General features: G+C 38.6%; 1 protein-coding gene across 5 annotated transcripts in view; it reads left to right on the top strand.

Annotated features, from left to right (window-relative positions):
- Window positions 1–17158, top strand: part of SH3RF1 (SH3 domain containing ring finger 1) — a 301996-nt gene that overhangs the window by 216823 nt on the left and 68015 nt on the right. For 4 of the 5 annotated variants that reach the window (XM_088448450.1, XM_088448446.1, XM_088448447.1 and 1 more), the window contains 3 exons: window positions 564–674; window positions 11605–11759; window positions 16315–16485. In XM_088448450.1, the coding sequence (XP_088304576.1) occupies window positions 564–674; window positions 11605–11759; window positions 16315–16485 (437 nt within the window). The remainder of the gene's footprint in view (window positions 1–563; window positions 675–11604; window positions 11760–16314; window positions 16486–17158) is intronic. The other variant, XM_088448448.1, reaches the window with a different exon arrangement.

Here is a 17158-nt window from a genome sequence, read left to right as displayed (position 1 = left end):
TCACAGTTGCGATCGGTAATGAATCTGTAAACTAGAAGCAACTTGCAGACCAAGGCAGCCCTTAATGGAGATGGAATAGCACCTGCAGCTTACAGTAACAGCCAGGGATATTTTATTTTCTATGCACTGATGGAAAACCTTAGAGCTAGGTCACTGAAGGTGGTCAGCAGAGATCCCTACTAAGTACAGGGAATGGGGGGACTCCCACTAAAGTGCTGTTATTGATAATCGCTAATTAGTAAAATTGATTTCTAAAATTAAAAACCATTTTACTATACTATGCGCTTGTAACATGACTCACTTTAATGTATTACCTATTGTAATAAAAACCAATACACATCTAGATATGAGGATCAATTCCGATGAAAAACAACATAATAATAATAGACCAACGTCAAATTTATTTTTAAATGAAGTGTAAGTCTTGTGTTCCTTCACAACCATATCTTACAGACCTTTATGGTTCTCTGCCAAGGAAATTCCAAATGTTAGCAGCCAAGAAGATTTTGCTTAAAGTATTACAGAATAAGTTTATTAATTTATTTTTTCTTTATTCCTGTCAGGTCCATATCAGTACTGCAGGGCTTATTGTGACCCCACCCCCAAGCAGCCCTGTAATAAGTGGTCCTGCATTTACATTCCCACCGGATATCTCCTACCAAGCTGCTCTGGGAGTAAGTAGTAGGCCTTAAAGCTATATGCTCTGGAGTAATTTATAGGCCCTACTACTTTCTCCTCTATGGGAAAGTAATAGGCTAACATCCTCTGTTCAGGAGTACATTGGAGACATCATCCTTTTCTTTTGGGCTTTGTAATAGGAGCTTCTACCTCCACTGATTTTAACCAACTTTGCTGCCTCACTCCACCGGGAGTAACATTAAAGGTTTCCTATATTAGTGGGAATAATACATTTCACCGCTTTTTTGTTCTTGAAAAACTTCCAGCATAACCTCTAAGACTGAGGGAAAACAGAAGAATATTTTTTTTCCACAGTCTTAGTGGGACGCAACAGGTTTTATATCTTTCTGCTCTTTAAGGACCGTGACGACTTTATATCTTATTTGAAATAAGATCTCTCTCTCTCTTTCTTTCTTTCTGGGTAAAGCCAAACCTAACCTCTTAGTGTTCTGTTAGGAAAAAGGGATGTGTTATCTTTCACTGAGTGAGAAAGTAGGAGGCTTGGGCTCTTTCTACATTGACCTAAGTAACTTCTGTCAGGATGAGGAAGTCTACTCGTCATTATGTAATATATTCTGATATAAATGATAAAGGAACATATTTTCAGTCTGAGAGACAGTAGTATGCCTTTTGTTCTCATAGGAAGAAAATAATTTCTTCAGGATTGTGGTAGCTGGTATACTACTACTGATAATCTAGTCATACATTCAAAGACTAAGGGGTCTATTTACTAAGCAGTGTTAGGAGATAGAGTGAAAAGTGATAAGACAGTGATAAGGTGCCAGCCAATCAGCTCCCAACTGCCATCTTACAGGCTGTGTTTGAAAACTGACATTTGGGAGCTGATTGGCTGGCACTTTATCACTTCCTTATCACTTTTCACTCTGTCTGCTAACACTGCTTAGTAACTAGACCCCAAAGTGCCTTCCAAACAGCGCCGGAGCAGGACAATTTTCCACCCTGTAGGGCCTGCCCCCAAACATGCAACGTCCTGACATCACGTTAAGGGGGCAGGGACGACTGACACCAGGAAGAACAGCACTGGCCGAAGCGTCATTAGGATGCTCCAGGTGACTCTCTGGGCTACATTCTCGGAGGATCCTTTGGGTGCCGATCCAAGCACCCTGCGAGCCAAATGCAAGTGCAGTGGGGGAGCGGCGGTGCTGCCCCCAGCCCCCTTCTCCCTTGGTGGGGTACCACTCGCACATATCTACGGCCCTGCTTCCAAACATAGGGCCTGCTTCATGTTTGTACACAAATGCAATCACCGATGTGATCTCTCACAGATTGCGATTGCAAAACTATGCTAATGACTCCCTCTGCCGTCCACTGCTTAGAGACACTCCACTCACTGAAAGCATCTCTCATCCGCCACACACGCACGTATCCAGAAACATCGAATGCAGATCAGCATACTGAGTAGGTCTAAACTGTCGCAGACACAGCGGGTCTCCAGATACGCAGAGGCCTCTCCTCCTGTGTGCAAGAACGCAGTGGCTAATTTATTCACAACTAGAAAACAGTGTTTAAACGGTCCTGATATGCCTGCATTTCTCTAGCCACATCCCATTACCTCTCCTAAACGCTGACTACCTGTCACTCGCTTTGCAAATGAATCATCTGTGCGAAATTGCTGTGCGTGCAAGGTGCGGCTTACAGGCATACGCAATGGCTAACAATCGATCTATCTGCGTAAAACATTGGCATTTGCGTACAAACATGTATCAGGCCCATAGTTCAAAGGCATACCTCACAATATTGCAGTGTCTAATGCTGGGTACACACTGACAGATATATTGGCCGATCAATTGATCGGCCAATATATCTGCTGCCTGTCGGCCAGTATGTGTACCCGCAATATGTCAGTGAACGTCGTCGTTCACCGACATATCGCATTGGCTGTGCTGCACAGCCAATGGACAGATATGTCTGCAGATATATCTGTCCATCGGCAGGTGGGTATGGGCGGTATGTAGACCGCTCGTACACACACAGCAGCAGTTGTGTGGGGGGGGGGGTAGGACACGCCCCCCACCTGCTGGGACACGCCCCCTGGTCGCCGGGACCCACAGCCAGACACAGATGATGACCGTTCAGTGTGTATGAATGACCATCTGCAGATATATCTGTATAGTATGTACCCACCTTAAGAGACCATATAAACATGCAAACTCTTTAGCAGACTTACAGATTCCCATTATCAATGCAACTTACTATAAAAACACCACAGACCACTGAAAAACATACATTTAGAGGCTGGTGTAAATGTTAGTAACCAGATACACTTTATTGGCCAATACAAGTTCCCAAAGTTACGGATCTGGCTTGCCAGCTTCCCCCATCTACATCTTCTAACATGCCAGAGGCTGTTCATCTTCTGTCCATAAACCAGACCTAAAATTGGTGCAATTTGAAAAGTAAAAGGGATCGTGAGATTGGGTTCAAGAAAAGAACTATCCATAGGAAGAGTATTTATGCTAATGAATTTCCAATAGAAAAACACTTCAGGGAAAATGTGTCAAATTATAATTTTAGTAGTTGAATCTGCGTCTCCAAGCTGAATCTGCACATAAAAGTGATTTTAAGAAAAATATCTAGGTGGTAATCTTGTCTTCAGTTTTGTTCTGGCTTCCTTTTGTGCTCATTACACTTGCTTTCCTGCATCCCGTTTCCATTTTTGGATGTAGATGAAAGTTCTTACTGCAGTGACAATCAAATGTACATAGAGCAGTCACTGCGAGCTGCCTCCTTTTCATTACATCTTTTGCTGAAGCTGACTTACACTCTTCTCAGACTACAACAGATTCTCTTTCATCTGCCATATGATGCCTAGGTGACAATGAGGCCTCAGTGTAGTATCTTACTATCAAAATGATGAGCCTCTTGGAGCCAACAAGATCTTTTAAAGATCCAAGAAAAATGTGCATTAATTTTATTAGGGTCTTGGCTGTCTGGCTCCTGGGATTTGTCCAGAGATGCGAAAGGCTATAATGTTTTTCCTAATAGTACTCCATTCCATTATATTGTGGGCCGGATTCAATTAGATGCAATAAGCCCTGTTTTCGCGATAAGTGATCGCTTTCGCAATCATTTCGAATTCGCGCAATTCAGTTATCGCATGTGCGATAAGTGCATAGACAGAAACTGGTGATAAGTTTTCACCATCTCAGAGCAGGTGAAAAAAATGGCAAAATCCATATTTTTAGCTAAAAATGTGGGGATTTGTTTCAGATCCCTTTGGACACCCCTCTAATGATAAATTAGTAAAAAAAATTTTTTAGTTAGCGTAATTTAGTCAAAAATAACATGTCAATTTTGGGTCAAAAAAATAAAATTAGTGGAAAATGGGATTAAAGTAGTGAGCCTGGTATTTTCGGGGGCTGTATGGATGGGACAGGTGTTTTAAACATTGCAGGTGGCTGCAACAGGTGTATTTTTAAAAATTTTTAAAAGTGCACTTTATAGACACAGAAATATACTTGCACCCATTTTAATGCACCCCCAATTTACGTCCAGCAGTTATTTTCTCAGAAAATATAGCTTTTGTCATTTTTCAACACTTATGTAAATAGTTATATAACTGTCAATTGACACAATTTAAGAACCCAAAATACTTTTATTCCGCCCATTAAAACACTTCTATATTGATTTCCTGTGTCAGTTAGGCTTTTTTTGGGGTACAGACTTATTTCCCAAAATGTGGAGAAATTTTCACAAGTTTCGGCATGAAAATGTATCGCACGTATACCGTATGAGCAAGCATTGCCGAAATAGGCGAAAATATTGCACCAAAACCGACATTAAGTGCGATAAATTCGCCGGCGATCATTTTTCGATTTATCGCAGCTAATTGAATCTGGATCTATATATTATATTGTGTAGTATAGCATAATACTAGCATGTGATGCCTCATATTACACTGTTGTGCAGCATAATACTGTTGTGTGATATGCCTCATGTTACACTATTGTACAGCATAACACTTGTGTGTTATTCCTAATGTTAAGGGGGCTATCCATTTAGCGATATTTGCAGGCGATTGCACGATAACGACATAGTTATCGCGAAATCGCTTGCAAATTGAGCATGTATCAGGCACATGTAGGTCAGAAATGACCAGCGATGCGCGTGCCCTTTGGTCTTTTCCGACATCTATCATCGCCGTACGTGCTGGTCAACATGACGATCACGTCAGGTTCAGCATGTACGGGGATAATGGATGTAGGAAACGACCAGCATGTGCCACTTCAATTTTTGTTTCCTATTAGCTGTTAGGTCCGTATTCAATTAGCGGTGAAAATGGATGTTTTCTTAGGCATCGGCGAAAGCTCTGTTTTCTCCCAAAAAAAGTTGAAAACGACAAACAGGCGAAAATCGAGAAAAAAAACTGACGAAAAGTTTTCTCCATCCAGACCAGGATAAAAAAAATGCAAAATCCCTATGTTTGGCTAAAAAATGTGGGGATTTCTTCCAGAACTCTTTGGGCACCCCCCCCTCTAATAATAAATTACCCCAAACATTTTTGTAAGTTGCGTACTTTGGCGAACATCGACAACGCAAATTTTGGGTGGAAAATTTTTTTTGAAAATGATAGAATGCTTTTTTTTTTTTCCAGGAAATTACTGTCCCACGTAAATTGGGTGTACGTTAAAATGGGTCAAAGTATATTTTCGTGTCGTAAAAATGCAATTTTAAAAACAGTTAAAAAAAACTCGCCTACTGCGACTTGACTCATCCATAACCCCCCCCCGTAAAATCAGACACAATACATTAAAGCCATTTTAAACTGTTTTTTTTTCTACCCAATTTGCACAGCCGTTTTTCGACAAAGTGCGCAACTTACAAGATTTTTGGTGTTAATTTATCATTGGGGGGGGGGGGTCCAAAGGGTCCTAAAAGAGATCCCCACATTTTTAGCCAAAAATAGGGATTTTGCATTTTTTTTCTCCTTGTCAGGAGAAAACTTTTCTACAGTTTTTTTTTCTCCATTTTCGCTTGTTTGCCGTTTCGCCGCTAATTGAATACGGCCCTTAAGTTGGAAATTTTGGTTTTGAATCATACAATTTCTAGTTATGCCCATGTGACTAAACTCCTATTTTTTACATTTGTATTCGTTTTTTTCCTCTGGTGACAGTAATAATAACACAAAGAGTGCTGTAATATTCATATTACTGACGTTATTAATAATAGGAGCCATCAATGACTCATACGCAGATAATTTAGTAGAGGAAGTAAGCGCAGCTGAGAGACTACACTAAATGAATAAACAGAGAGCCTGCAAGCAATTATTGTATTACATATACTGTAACTATCAAAGCCTTCCAGAAGGAGGTCATAAAAAGATCACAAGGCTAAATAGCACTGAGCTACAGAGGAAGCTGACATGTGCAAAATTAAACAGTGAGCAAATCTGTAAAGGGCTGTTTGATACAGAGGCTTGAGCTTTTTATGTTCCTTTATGGCGATTTTTCTGTAATGTCATTTTCTTTTCTTTTTGTACAGTGCATTCTACAAAATACAAGTACAAATATACCTAAAAGTACCTTTAAATATAATATAATGATTCTATGTAAATAAAAGGCTAAATATATGAACTAGTAGAGAGCACAGTACTGTGATGGGAGCTTCCTTTGATGTGCTAATTACGTCATGAATAGCGTCTAGAAGAAAATAGTGGGGATTTTAATATGGACAATGTAGATCTTATCATCCTGGAACTGAACTTTGATTACAATACTTTAAATAACTTGTTACTACTCCCATATGTATTATTGCACTATGCTTTTGCATGCCCGGAAATATGTATACTATACACTCTATTTATATCTGGGTGATGTGCTGTCCACATATGGGGCTGTCACTGTGATGTTTAAAGAACCATTAGAATTTGGTCCAGGCCTTGCTGATTAACATTATTCTGTATAGAAAATGATCTATAACGCTGCTGTCCTCTGCTCCTGCAATTATCCTGGTAAACATAATTCTTAAGCTGCATACACACACAAAGGCCTTCATTCAATGTTTGTCAAGTGCACATGCGCACGAGGGAGCCGGCTCATTTGTGCGCATGCGTGAGACCCGCAACGACCGACAGCGCCTGTCGTAGCGGGTCTCTTTCCAAAGGGGGCGAGCTGTCGATGTTGATTGACAGCTCGCCCCGTTTGGAAGGCGGGCCGGAAGGGGTGGCAGCCCAAATGGAGGCCTATCATTTGGGGGAAGCCCCACTGACATCACTAGTGATGTCAGTGGAGAGCTTCCGGCTCTGACAGAGCCAGAAGCTCTCCGGGGCTTACGACAAGTGAGACCCTACTCTAGGGTCTCGTCGTAAGCCCCGATGGTTGCGATGGTCTCTGACCATCGCGACCATCACCCTAGCGGTCGATAGAGCTGTGGGTGTAAACCCACAGCCTAACGACCGAAACAGAGGCGGCCGGTCAGGATGCAAGCGGCCGCCCAGTTTCTGAGCGACCGCTTGCATCCTCCGACCGCCTCTGAATGAGGCCCAAAGATTTTTTGAACGATTATCGTTAAACGATATTGTTTAACAATAATCGTTTGAAAAATCGTTCACCTTCTGAGTCAAACGATGAACGATTATCGTTCATGTGCGTTCACGTTTGTAGTTTGTAGTTCAGTCAGACTTGTCAACTCAACGATTTTCATTAAGTTAATATGCAAAAATCGTTTGCAGTTCAAAAAAATTGTTCATTACACTTTAAAAAATCTGACAGATAATCTGACAGATAAACTGACAGATAATCGTTCAGAAAATCATTGGTAACAAAATCGTTGTGTGTGTATGCAGCTTAACACTTTCCAGGGAGAGCCCTAGGTGTAGTCAGACCAAGTGACCACTGCCCCTAGTGATAAACCATGTGTCAGGAGATGGCTCTGCAAAGAAGTCCAGACAGAGTGGTCCGAGAGATCAGCTTTTTGTTTTTTTACTTGCACTTTACTGCAAAAGCCCATTCCTATGCACACTACTACAAATGTACTATATAGTTTTGTAATATTTACCCTGTGTATTGATGTTCAGTTGTATTGTGATGCCCTGTATGGTGCTGTGATACCTTGTGGCGCCATATACAGTAAATAAATGCTTTGAATAATTAGCTGCAGCCACACAAAAATGAGGCACAGTAACCAAGGTCCCAATGTTTTCTCGCTCTCATCATTTATTCAAGTCCATTTAAGTGAAGCTAAACTGAGCAGTATTTTAGGAGAAAGATAGAAATCTGACATTAATAACGGGGATGGGACTGAGGTTATACTAGGTTTTCCCACTTACACTCAGCATAGGGAATGTTTACAACTCTTAAGCTCAGTGAATCTATCTAGCTATACAAAGTATAAAGTAAAGTCCCTGGTAGGCGTCTGTCTGTCTCTTCGGGATAATCTCGAGAACCACTGGATTTTGATGCAGCTTTCATTAGTGTATAGAGCATTCGTCGATGAAGATTTAGGTGTATGACACATTAATGTATGACAAAGGGGAGCTGAGCAGTGACAATTTTAGTGAAGCAAGTCAATGAAAAAACAGACGTCTGAGCACTTTTTTGCATAAACCGTTAAAGATACATCACAACGATGGACTTTATTTTATACGATGTACAGATTGATATGTATTATCCGGTTTCTCCAGAATAATTGATGTTTGCTGATACAAAATTTCAGTTTTTCCCATTCCTATTTAAATTATGTTAAACACGATTCTTTAATTTCAAACGTGTCCAATTCCCGGTAAGAGTCTGCTTTGGCATGACCATAAATAAAGCACAGGGACAGACACGTAACGTAGCTGGAGTTGACATAAGTAGGGACTGTTTTGCTCATGGACAACTTTACGTGGCCCTTTTACATGTCACATCAAAACTAAGGGGGCAATACTATTAGCCGCGATGATCTCACTGGTGCGAGTCATCACGGCAGTGGCCGCACTTTACGATAGCCTGGATTCGCCAAATTTTGCTCGCAGACCCATAAGGCAGCAAGCAAAGTTTAGCGAATTCAGTGTCTAGTCAGGCTACGAATGGTGCGATGTGCAGGTCCATTGCCGGCGTTTTAACGCCGTTGCAACGGCACATCAAACCCTTCTCACGGAATAGGATTGACCCCTAAATCTTTTCGTATTGATGTCAGAAGGAAAAATTACTAATGTCGTCTACAAGGTAATCTTATAAGACCTCAGTTAAAAAATACACTCGCTGTAAATCAAAATTGCTCCCTTGCAGAGGCGGGGAGGGTCGCTTGTACTATATATAATACAGCTACAACATTTGGATTCAAAATCTCCAGTCGAATAGGTATAATATGGCAATCAATGCAACTGTGTTCTCATTTACTAGTTTTTTAGTGAATAAGAGAGAGAATCTATGTCTTGACATTTGAACAGTGCACAATATTATGTCGCTGTTATTAATAGTAGCAAAATAAGAGTTCACATTAATTCTTTTAACAGAGCAGCTTTGATTTGTGTTCCAGATCAATTGTCAGTGGCTCAATAGAGCCTCTTACTAATTTGGTAAAATTAAAGTTACATTTGTCTATCAATCTTGGAAATAGCTGAGTCCACTCCAGGACTTCTTGAATTTTGGCTTCTGTTCCCAGACAAATTGAAACTGGGGAGGATAATGGCTGGTTTTGAGGTTAACCCTTTCATCAAATGTCTAGCAATCTATAAGGCAAAACAAGGGCTATTTGGGGACTATAAGCTCCACATGAGTAGAATGTAAATAGCTTTTGTGCACATAGAGACAGACCTTTGTGCAGCATGACACTGACAGATTTGCTGTATGCTGAGCTCTTTATAGCCCTTTACCATCATTTTTTTTCTGCTAAAAACAAAGTAAAAAAAGTTGTGTAGGGGAAAAAAAGAGTAATAACCTTATTTAGAATAATAAATTATCTTTTTTTTTTATAATGATATGATCTTTGTTATGCAGTACAGAAGACTCATCTACTCTTATAACAAAGCCCTTAGGTTTATAGCTGCCACATGGATTAGAAATTCTTATTGTTGCATTATATGTAGCTCTGATTTCCCATAATTAGATTGATGTTTTTGCTAAACAATTTTAATTTCGTGAAGCTGCAGCGTATAATTGTGTCTTTAAGGCAGACTGCCTGTCGTTTTGCAGTTTTCTCTTGACTGTTGCTACTGAGACTCCCAAAGCAGTGTCTGATGTTTTATGGATTATTGTCTAACGGTCGCACCAGTGCTTTTCAAAGTGAATCTTACCGTATGTGCTTTTTTTACAGATTTTTCTGTCCTTCTACTGATACATTTCAAAGGATAGCAATGTTAATAGGCAGCTGGGTATTTTGTTTGTTTGGTTTTTTTTAAAGAAAAAAACAAAACAAAAGCAAGTATGTGAACAATAGCTCCATCACAGATCAAAGGGGTAACTTTTATAATCCCTGATGCTGTGGTTTCAGGTATGGTGCAGCTGAATTGCAGTGGTTTGCAGAGCAGTATCAGATTACGTGATTTAATTCCCTGTGTAAATTGTGTTTCTGTGTTATACATGTCAACATCTTATGCAGTCACCATTGGTTTAGGTCTATGGGAGTTCATAATGTCAAGTTTGTCTATAATGAGAGCTAACAAAGTAGAATCTATATTTATGCAAAAATAGGGAGTACAGGCTGGATATAATTCAGCGTCCCCTTTTCAGAGCTGTCTGTAGTTCGATCGCACAACCAGAATTTCCTTTAGTAGGGAGACTAATTAGGACATTAGAAGCAGGATTCTCTGGAAAAAAAATGAGTGTAAAAAGTTGCCGATAGGAGGATTATGGTGCTCTTCAATGTTTTATTGTCGTGTTATCATTAGTGTAACACAATAAGGTAATGGCTAGTCTTTGTTACAGTTTAGTGTTGCTATTCATTCGTCTTCCCATTTTCATGCTGTTTTTACATTCAACATCTCTATATTCCCCCCTATCAGCGATGTTTTGCGCTAAAAATTATTTTTGCAGGATTCTGCAAAAAATGTGCTAATTAGTCTCCAAATTTGGTGACATTCTGGTTGTTACAGCTCTGAATAGGGGAAGTTTAATTGTTGCAGCCCTATACATAGTGGGCTGATTTTGAGATAGGAGAAGAGCAAAATATAAAAAGAGCAAGTCATTTTGCACCTTGGTAAAACCATATTCCACTGCAGGTGGGGGAGACTTTAAATGTACAGAGATATTTAGATTCTGAGCGGTGACTATTCAAACTTCATTTTAAATTGCAGTGTAAAAATAAAATTGTCCAGTATTAGTGGGCTACCTGCAAAAGGAGCCACTATGTACCCTGCATGCAAAAACAATAAATGTACTGAATTTTGCACCCCTTACGTGGCAATATGGTTGGTTCCAGGAGCAAAATTGATAACATTTGCAAAATGAGATTCCATTTACTTTTACTAGACAGTTCATTTTACGTAATCTGATTTTTGCTCTGAGAATTTTCCTTTTGTGTTCTGACTTCCAGTTCTTAAATTTTTACCTCCTAGTTAACTCTTGTGATATGATCAACATGTAATTACATTTAGATGCAAATGTGTTCATCATACTCCACTTAACAAATGGTAGTGCACATTTTGTGAATGAGATGTCCCCTGAAATTGGGCAGAATACTGTTCAGCATTTCTAACACTGGTGCCTTATTTTCATATTTCCAAGGAAGAGATTTCTCTCTAAACATTGTGTTCTCCCTCTTCCAGCAAGAACAGATGGCTTGCTCCTTCTCTTATTTGCATTGAGCAGCAAGACAAATACAGAGTAGATCTGCTAGAATAGGGAGAGAGAACTGTTTTGAGAGAAGGACATTGCTGTTAGCTGACATAGTATTTGTAACAGAAGTATATTGCAGAGTTTATATGCTTTCGTTGCGGAGAGGCTTCCCTTTGTATGATTCAATTGTTCTTCAATTTACTTTTAGGATTTGAATCCACCTATCCTTCCTCCTCCTCCCTTGACTGCTGCTGTTATTGTCTCCACAACTTCTGGGGCAACATCTTCTACTGCTGGACAGAGATTGGCTAGTGGTCCTGCTGAACAAGTTGCACACCTTAGGCCATCTACTCGACCAAGCGTGTAAGTTTTTTTTTTTTTAATGCAAACTGTTTTTATTGAAAAAAGAGCAAGCAATTCCAAATGAAATACAAATAGAGAAGATGTATATACATATAAACAATTGCTTATTCCATTTTGAGTAATACAAAAAAATTTCAATATAGAAAGTCACTTGAAAAATACAAAATATATCAATCAATAACCCAAAAAAAGAGTATAAGAGAAATAAAAAGAAAAATAAAAAGAAATAAAAAATAAAAAGAGTAAACAAGAAGAAAGAAGGGGAGATAAGGGGAGGATATTGAGAAGGGATTGAGCGGGAGACAAACAGGGGGATATTAGAGGGGACAATTTATCATTGTCCGGTCTAGAATTAATGTATATACTTGTGACTGTTCCCAGACTTAAACAAATAGAAGTTAGGATACTGCAGAAACGGATGTAGTAAGTACACCATTGAAATTATTGTATAATGTGGAGTCTTTAAACATCAACCAAGGTAGCCAAATGGCAGTAAAGTCGGTAGGTCTACCTTTAGAGAAAGATACAATGTCCTCCATATCCATATAATAATCTATTCTCTTAAACCAGTCTTTAATGGAGGGAGGAGAAGTAGATTTCCATAAAACAGGAAAGATTGCTTTAGCCGCGTTGTTTAGATGCCGTAATAGGGAATTCTTATATGAAGCCGTGGAAGAGGAGGTTATGTTCAAAAGCCAAAACCCAGGGTCTCTGGGGACCTCCCCTCCAGCGTGTAAGTTTTTAATGGCATAAATTTGGCCAGAAAGAACTAGCTGCAAATAGTTGTAAATAAAAAATAGAAAAATATTTACACTTGATGGTTATATTGTTTTTAGTTTTATACTGTACTATACAATATGATTTTGGGGAAGAGCTATTATGGTTAGTTTACGGGCTTCCATCATTTTCAACTTTTGCTTTCTACATTCTGTACTAAATTTTGCTGCACTTCTTAGTTGTGCTCTTGATCTCTGCTTGCTTGCACTCCACGTTACGTGGCTTTACATCAATTTGCTGCACAACTTGTATAGAATTAATTTTAAACTTCTATGCAAAGCACTAAAGTACACCACCTAATTCTGTATCTCTATCTCTTCTGAAATCCTACATCTCAATTATGCAGCATTTCTGCAAATGTTTATGGGAGAATACCACTCCTACACCATTATTTCACTCATATGATAATGTTTGGGAAGATTTTATGGTTTTTAGTTAGCTTTTATTACCCAAATATTATAGACTAGCTTGGCTACCCGGCGTTGCCCGGGTTGAAAAATTCAACCCTGAAGTACACTTGCAGCCTTCATTTTTTTACTTTGCAGACCAACATAGGAGATAATGGCATATGAAAATGTGCTTGGAGGAAATTAATAACTGTCAGCGCAGGTGCAGTATGATAGGTGATCCTCTGACTCACTGCTCTTCCGTTTGAACTCTGCCTGTCCCCCACCGGTACATATCAGCTTGTGCAGATCAGTGCAGTTTTAGGCTTTTCAGACCAGTGCAGTTTTAGGCACTGGAAGACATCCTGAGCGAACTTGCTTAAACCAAAATTTCAAATCAGAGACACCACGGCCTACTTGGTGGGCATCATGTAGTCATCCATGGCTATAACAAACTACTGTATAAACATAGCCACAAAACCTAATATCCTGGTCAAACTACACCACCATGCCAAATTTGGTGTAGCTAGGTATAAAACTCTGGCCATGCATAAAGGACACACACACACTTTCTCGCTTATTATATAGATATATAGATAACATTACTTCTGTATACAGATGAGGACATTTGTTTTTGCCATTTGGTGCCATCTAGTGACACATGAAATAAGTAGGATACACTGGATCACTTTGCAATAATCCTGCCTACAGCAATGTACCTCAGTTACAAGGGGGCTCAGTTAGATGCTAACAATGTACCCTGCAACAGATAATTGGTCACTCCATTTGTCTAGAAATGTGCTCTACCTGTGTTTACAAGTGAATATTCTGCATCTTTCATAGGCCTACAAACAGAACTGCATCTTCTGTAGCTAATTAAATATAGAAATCAGTCAGCAGTTCCAGCCTACTCCTAAAATGCCATTGACTATGTATACCTACATATACTGTATATGGTCTTTATATGAAAGTAAGGGGGTTTCCTTTTGAATAGATTATACAGAAAGGCGAACATATGGAATAGATTGAAAGATCTGCGCAAAATAAATCACGGAAAACCTTTTTTATTACTTTTTGAAAAGAAATGTACCTGTTTTATATTTATATTGAGCCGCAAAGAGAAACTATTGTCTGTTGTATATGATTTTTTTTTTTTGTTAAACATATGCTGGTCCATCCGTATGGTTTGAATAACTGCACATGCTCCAGAACCTATTACTAATGTAATAAAATAGTCTGTTTATTTCTTCTAAAACTTTAGAGGGGAACAGAAAATCCTTTAAAGTCCACAGACTGCCCTGTTGTGATCTAAGAGATGATAATTTTTTTTTCAGATTAAACATTATTTAATTATCTAAGTTCACATCAATCAATATAATTTACACTTGGAATGGATCTTAGAAATTGGTTCCGGAGAAAAGTATCCTAGATAGCTTGAGAGCCTTTAAACTGATTTATTTTGAGTGTCCTATCACTGTAATAGGAAGTAGAATCATTTAGTAACTAGTAATATACCTTGTAGGGTTGACTACAAATTTCCAGGTTAGAAACAAGAGCGTGCTTATACCCTGCTGTACTATTGCAGTGTGATGTGAAGGCTGTTCTGGGCCAGTGTACAAGAGCGAAACCCTTTTTAGCAGCCACATCAGCATCCAGTATAGTGTGTATCACTTGCTGCGTGCATGCCTCTTCCTCTGACTGCTGGCTCTGTCAGTGATGTTTCCACAATCCAGATGTGCAGCGGGAATTAAAGATTTCCCAATTACTTGTAGTGCTATTGATTGATCGGCCAAATAAATATCATTATGAAATGTGGTGTAATGCTGAGCTCTCATAAAATAGATCAGGAAAGTGGATTATCCTGATTGGGCGAGAGCATTCCTGTTCCATGTGTTTATCATTACATGTCGTGGGCAGACTTCAAAGTTTGTGTTTGAACAGAAACAGTTGGACTACAGTACAAATGATTACAAATAAAAAATGTTTTCAGTTAAAAAGTGAGACTTATTATGTCTGGTGTTTTCTGTGCCAGACTATATATGTTTAGTGATGAAAGACAAACTATGAGACTTAGACCATATTTTTTCATAGGTAATATTTCCATGTGTTTGGTAAAGTGTCCACATCTCCTACAGAATGATCTTTATTCAAACGCCGTCCTCTATTCAAACGCCGTCCTCGGCCTGGTGACGGGTCAGGGTAATTCTTCTCATGCAGGGAGATTGCTGAGCCGGTTGTTGGTCTCAATGCACTTGGGCACAATTTGTTACGGATTACAAATCATAATTAACATGTGGATATTAAAAGCACAAGACATCTTTTAATTAAATAGACATTAGACATCATGCTAATCATCTCTTGTATTGCTTTGAAAATATAGTAAGCAATTAATGGTGGTTATGTCATGTAATGGTCTCCTGTGTCATTACAAACTGATCTCGAGGTGATGGATATTTTCATAAAAGGGCAATTATGGGACCTAAAGACCATTCTCTTTAAAATGTCTTTCATTCTTCTTATCTATGCATTTTGTTTAAGTACTGTGAGTAAGATGGCTTGTATGGCTATTTTTGTGAATGCTTCATTTATAGGAAAGCAGTACAACTATAACATAAAGTACGCTGCTTTTATTAATAGAAATGGAAATGGAAGAGACATAATAAAGCAATTCAATAAATCCCATGTAGATAAAGGATTGGCTCTATAATTGCTGACTCTCCCAATATATCCTGATGAAAAATGTGATGTATACACACATGAAGAAATTCAAAATGGATGACTACACAAGTGTAGCTGTCGTTAAACAATTTGCAAATATTCTGTAGGTTAGTTGGAAGTAATTCATACCAACAAAGGGAAGTCATTATTCGATAGTATGGCTAGTATATCACTTCCACATGGACCAAAAATTGTTCTCTAGTATAGAGATGTACATACACAGTTAATAAAAAATCCTCTTGATAAGCTAAGATGATGCACAGACAGGCATACCAGGGTTCATTCAGAATTGGAAGCAAATTTAAAAGAATGAGCAAAAATGGAGCAATTTGCTCCTGGAACAAACCATGTTGCAATACAAGAGGTGCAAATGCATTTATTGATTTATTGATTGATTTATTTTTGCATGCAGGGAAATTCCTTGCTGCTTTTGCATGTATAAACTACTGGACAGCTTTTGTTTTTATGCTGCAGTTTAGAATTAAGATAGAACACTCACCTTTGTAACTCTAATTCTGTGCTCATTTAAAATCTGCCCCTCCTGCAGAGCAACATGGTTTTACCAAGGTGCAATTGCTCCTTTGTTTATTTTTTATTTACTCCTAGTCAGGCCCACCATGTGTCTCAGATATGATGGTCATTATTTATAACCAGATGTCACTGTCTCTGCCCAGGTATGTGGCAATCTATCCTTATTTCCCACGTAAGGAGGATGAGCTGGAGCTGCGGAAAGGTGAAATGTTTCTGGTATTTGAACGCTGTCAGGATGGCTGGTTCAAAGGAACTTCCATGCACACCAGTAAGATTGGAGTATTCCCTGGGAACTACGTGGCACCGGTCACAAGGTAATTTATGCAAGTGTGTGGAAGATTAAACAATATTATAATCTGATGCCAATGTAACATGCACATGTTTCTCTATTATAATGACATATTTATTAGGATGGATTTTGATAGCTTGGAGACATCTGAAGCATGTTTCCTTGTGTCCTTTTTTCATTAGAGTTAAGTAAAGTATACAAAAAAGAAATTGTACCCTTTCCAATTTAGACAAAGTATTCTTATTGATATTATATTATAGCATATCACACAGACTTATTTATTATGAGGACAGGGAATGTATATAGACATTAAGCAGTAATGATAGTTATATGTATGTTCATGTGGCATGTAGGTTTCATGTTTATGTAATAGATTCCCTACATTTCATCATTTATTTTCTAACTGACATGTGACATCAGTTGTTCATTGCTAAATATATTTAGAGAAATTAGTTTCCATGTTTTAATGCTGTACAAATCCTCTGTTAGTTTATGTAATTACTCAGACTTTGCCGGTAGGTTCTGCATAGGAAACAAACACAAACTGTGAACTTTCATTTTCCACAATTATGGCTCATAGTGACATAATAATAGTGATTATGGAAATGAAAAACATACAATTCTGTAACACAGTAGTTTCATATTCTGGCATTATTACTGTAAAATGACAGGTTTGTTTTTGTGTGGGTTTTTTTGTT

This window comes from Taudactylus pleione, unplaced genomic scaffold (assembly GCF_031769625.1).
Source record: "Taudactylus pleione unplaced genomic scaffold, aTauple2 ptg000021l, whole genome shotgun sequence".
Classification (NCBI taxonomy): domain Eukaryota; kingdom Metazoa; phylum Chordata; class Amphibia; order Anura; family Myobatrachidae; genus Taudactylus; species Taudactylus pleione.
The sequence above is the reverse complement of the archived record's forward strand: the minus strand, read 5'-3'. Positions and strand labels throughout refer to the sequence as shown.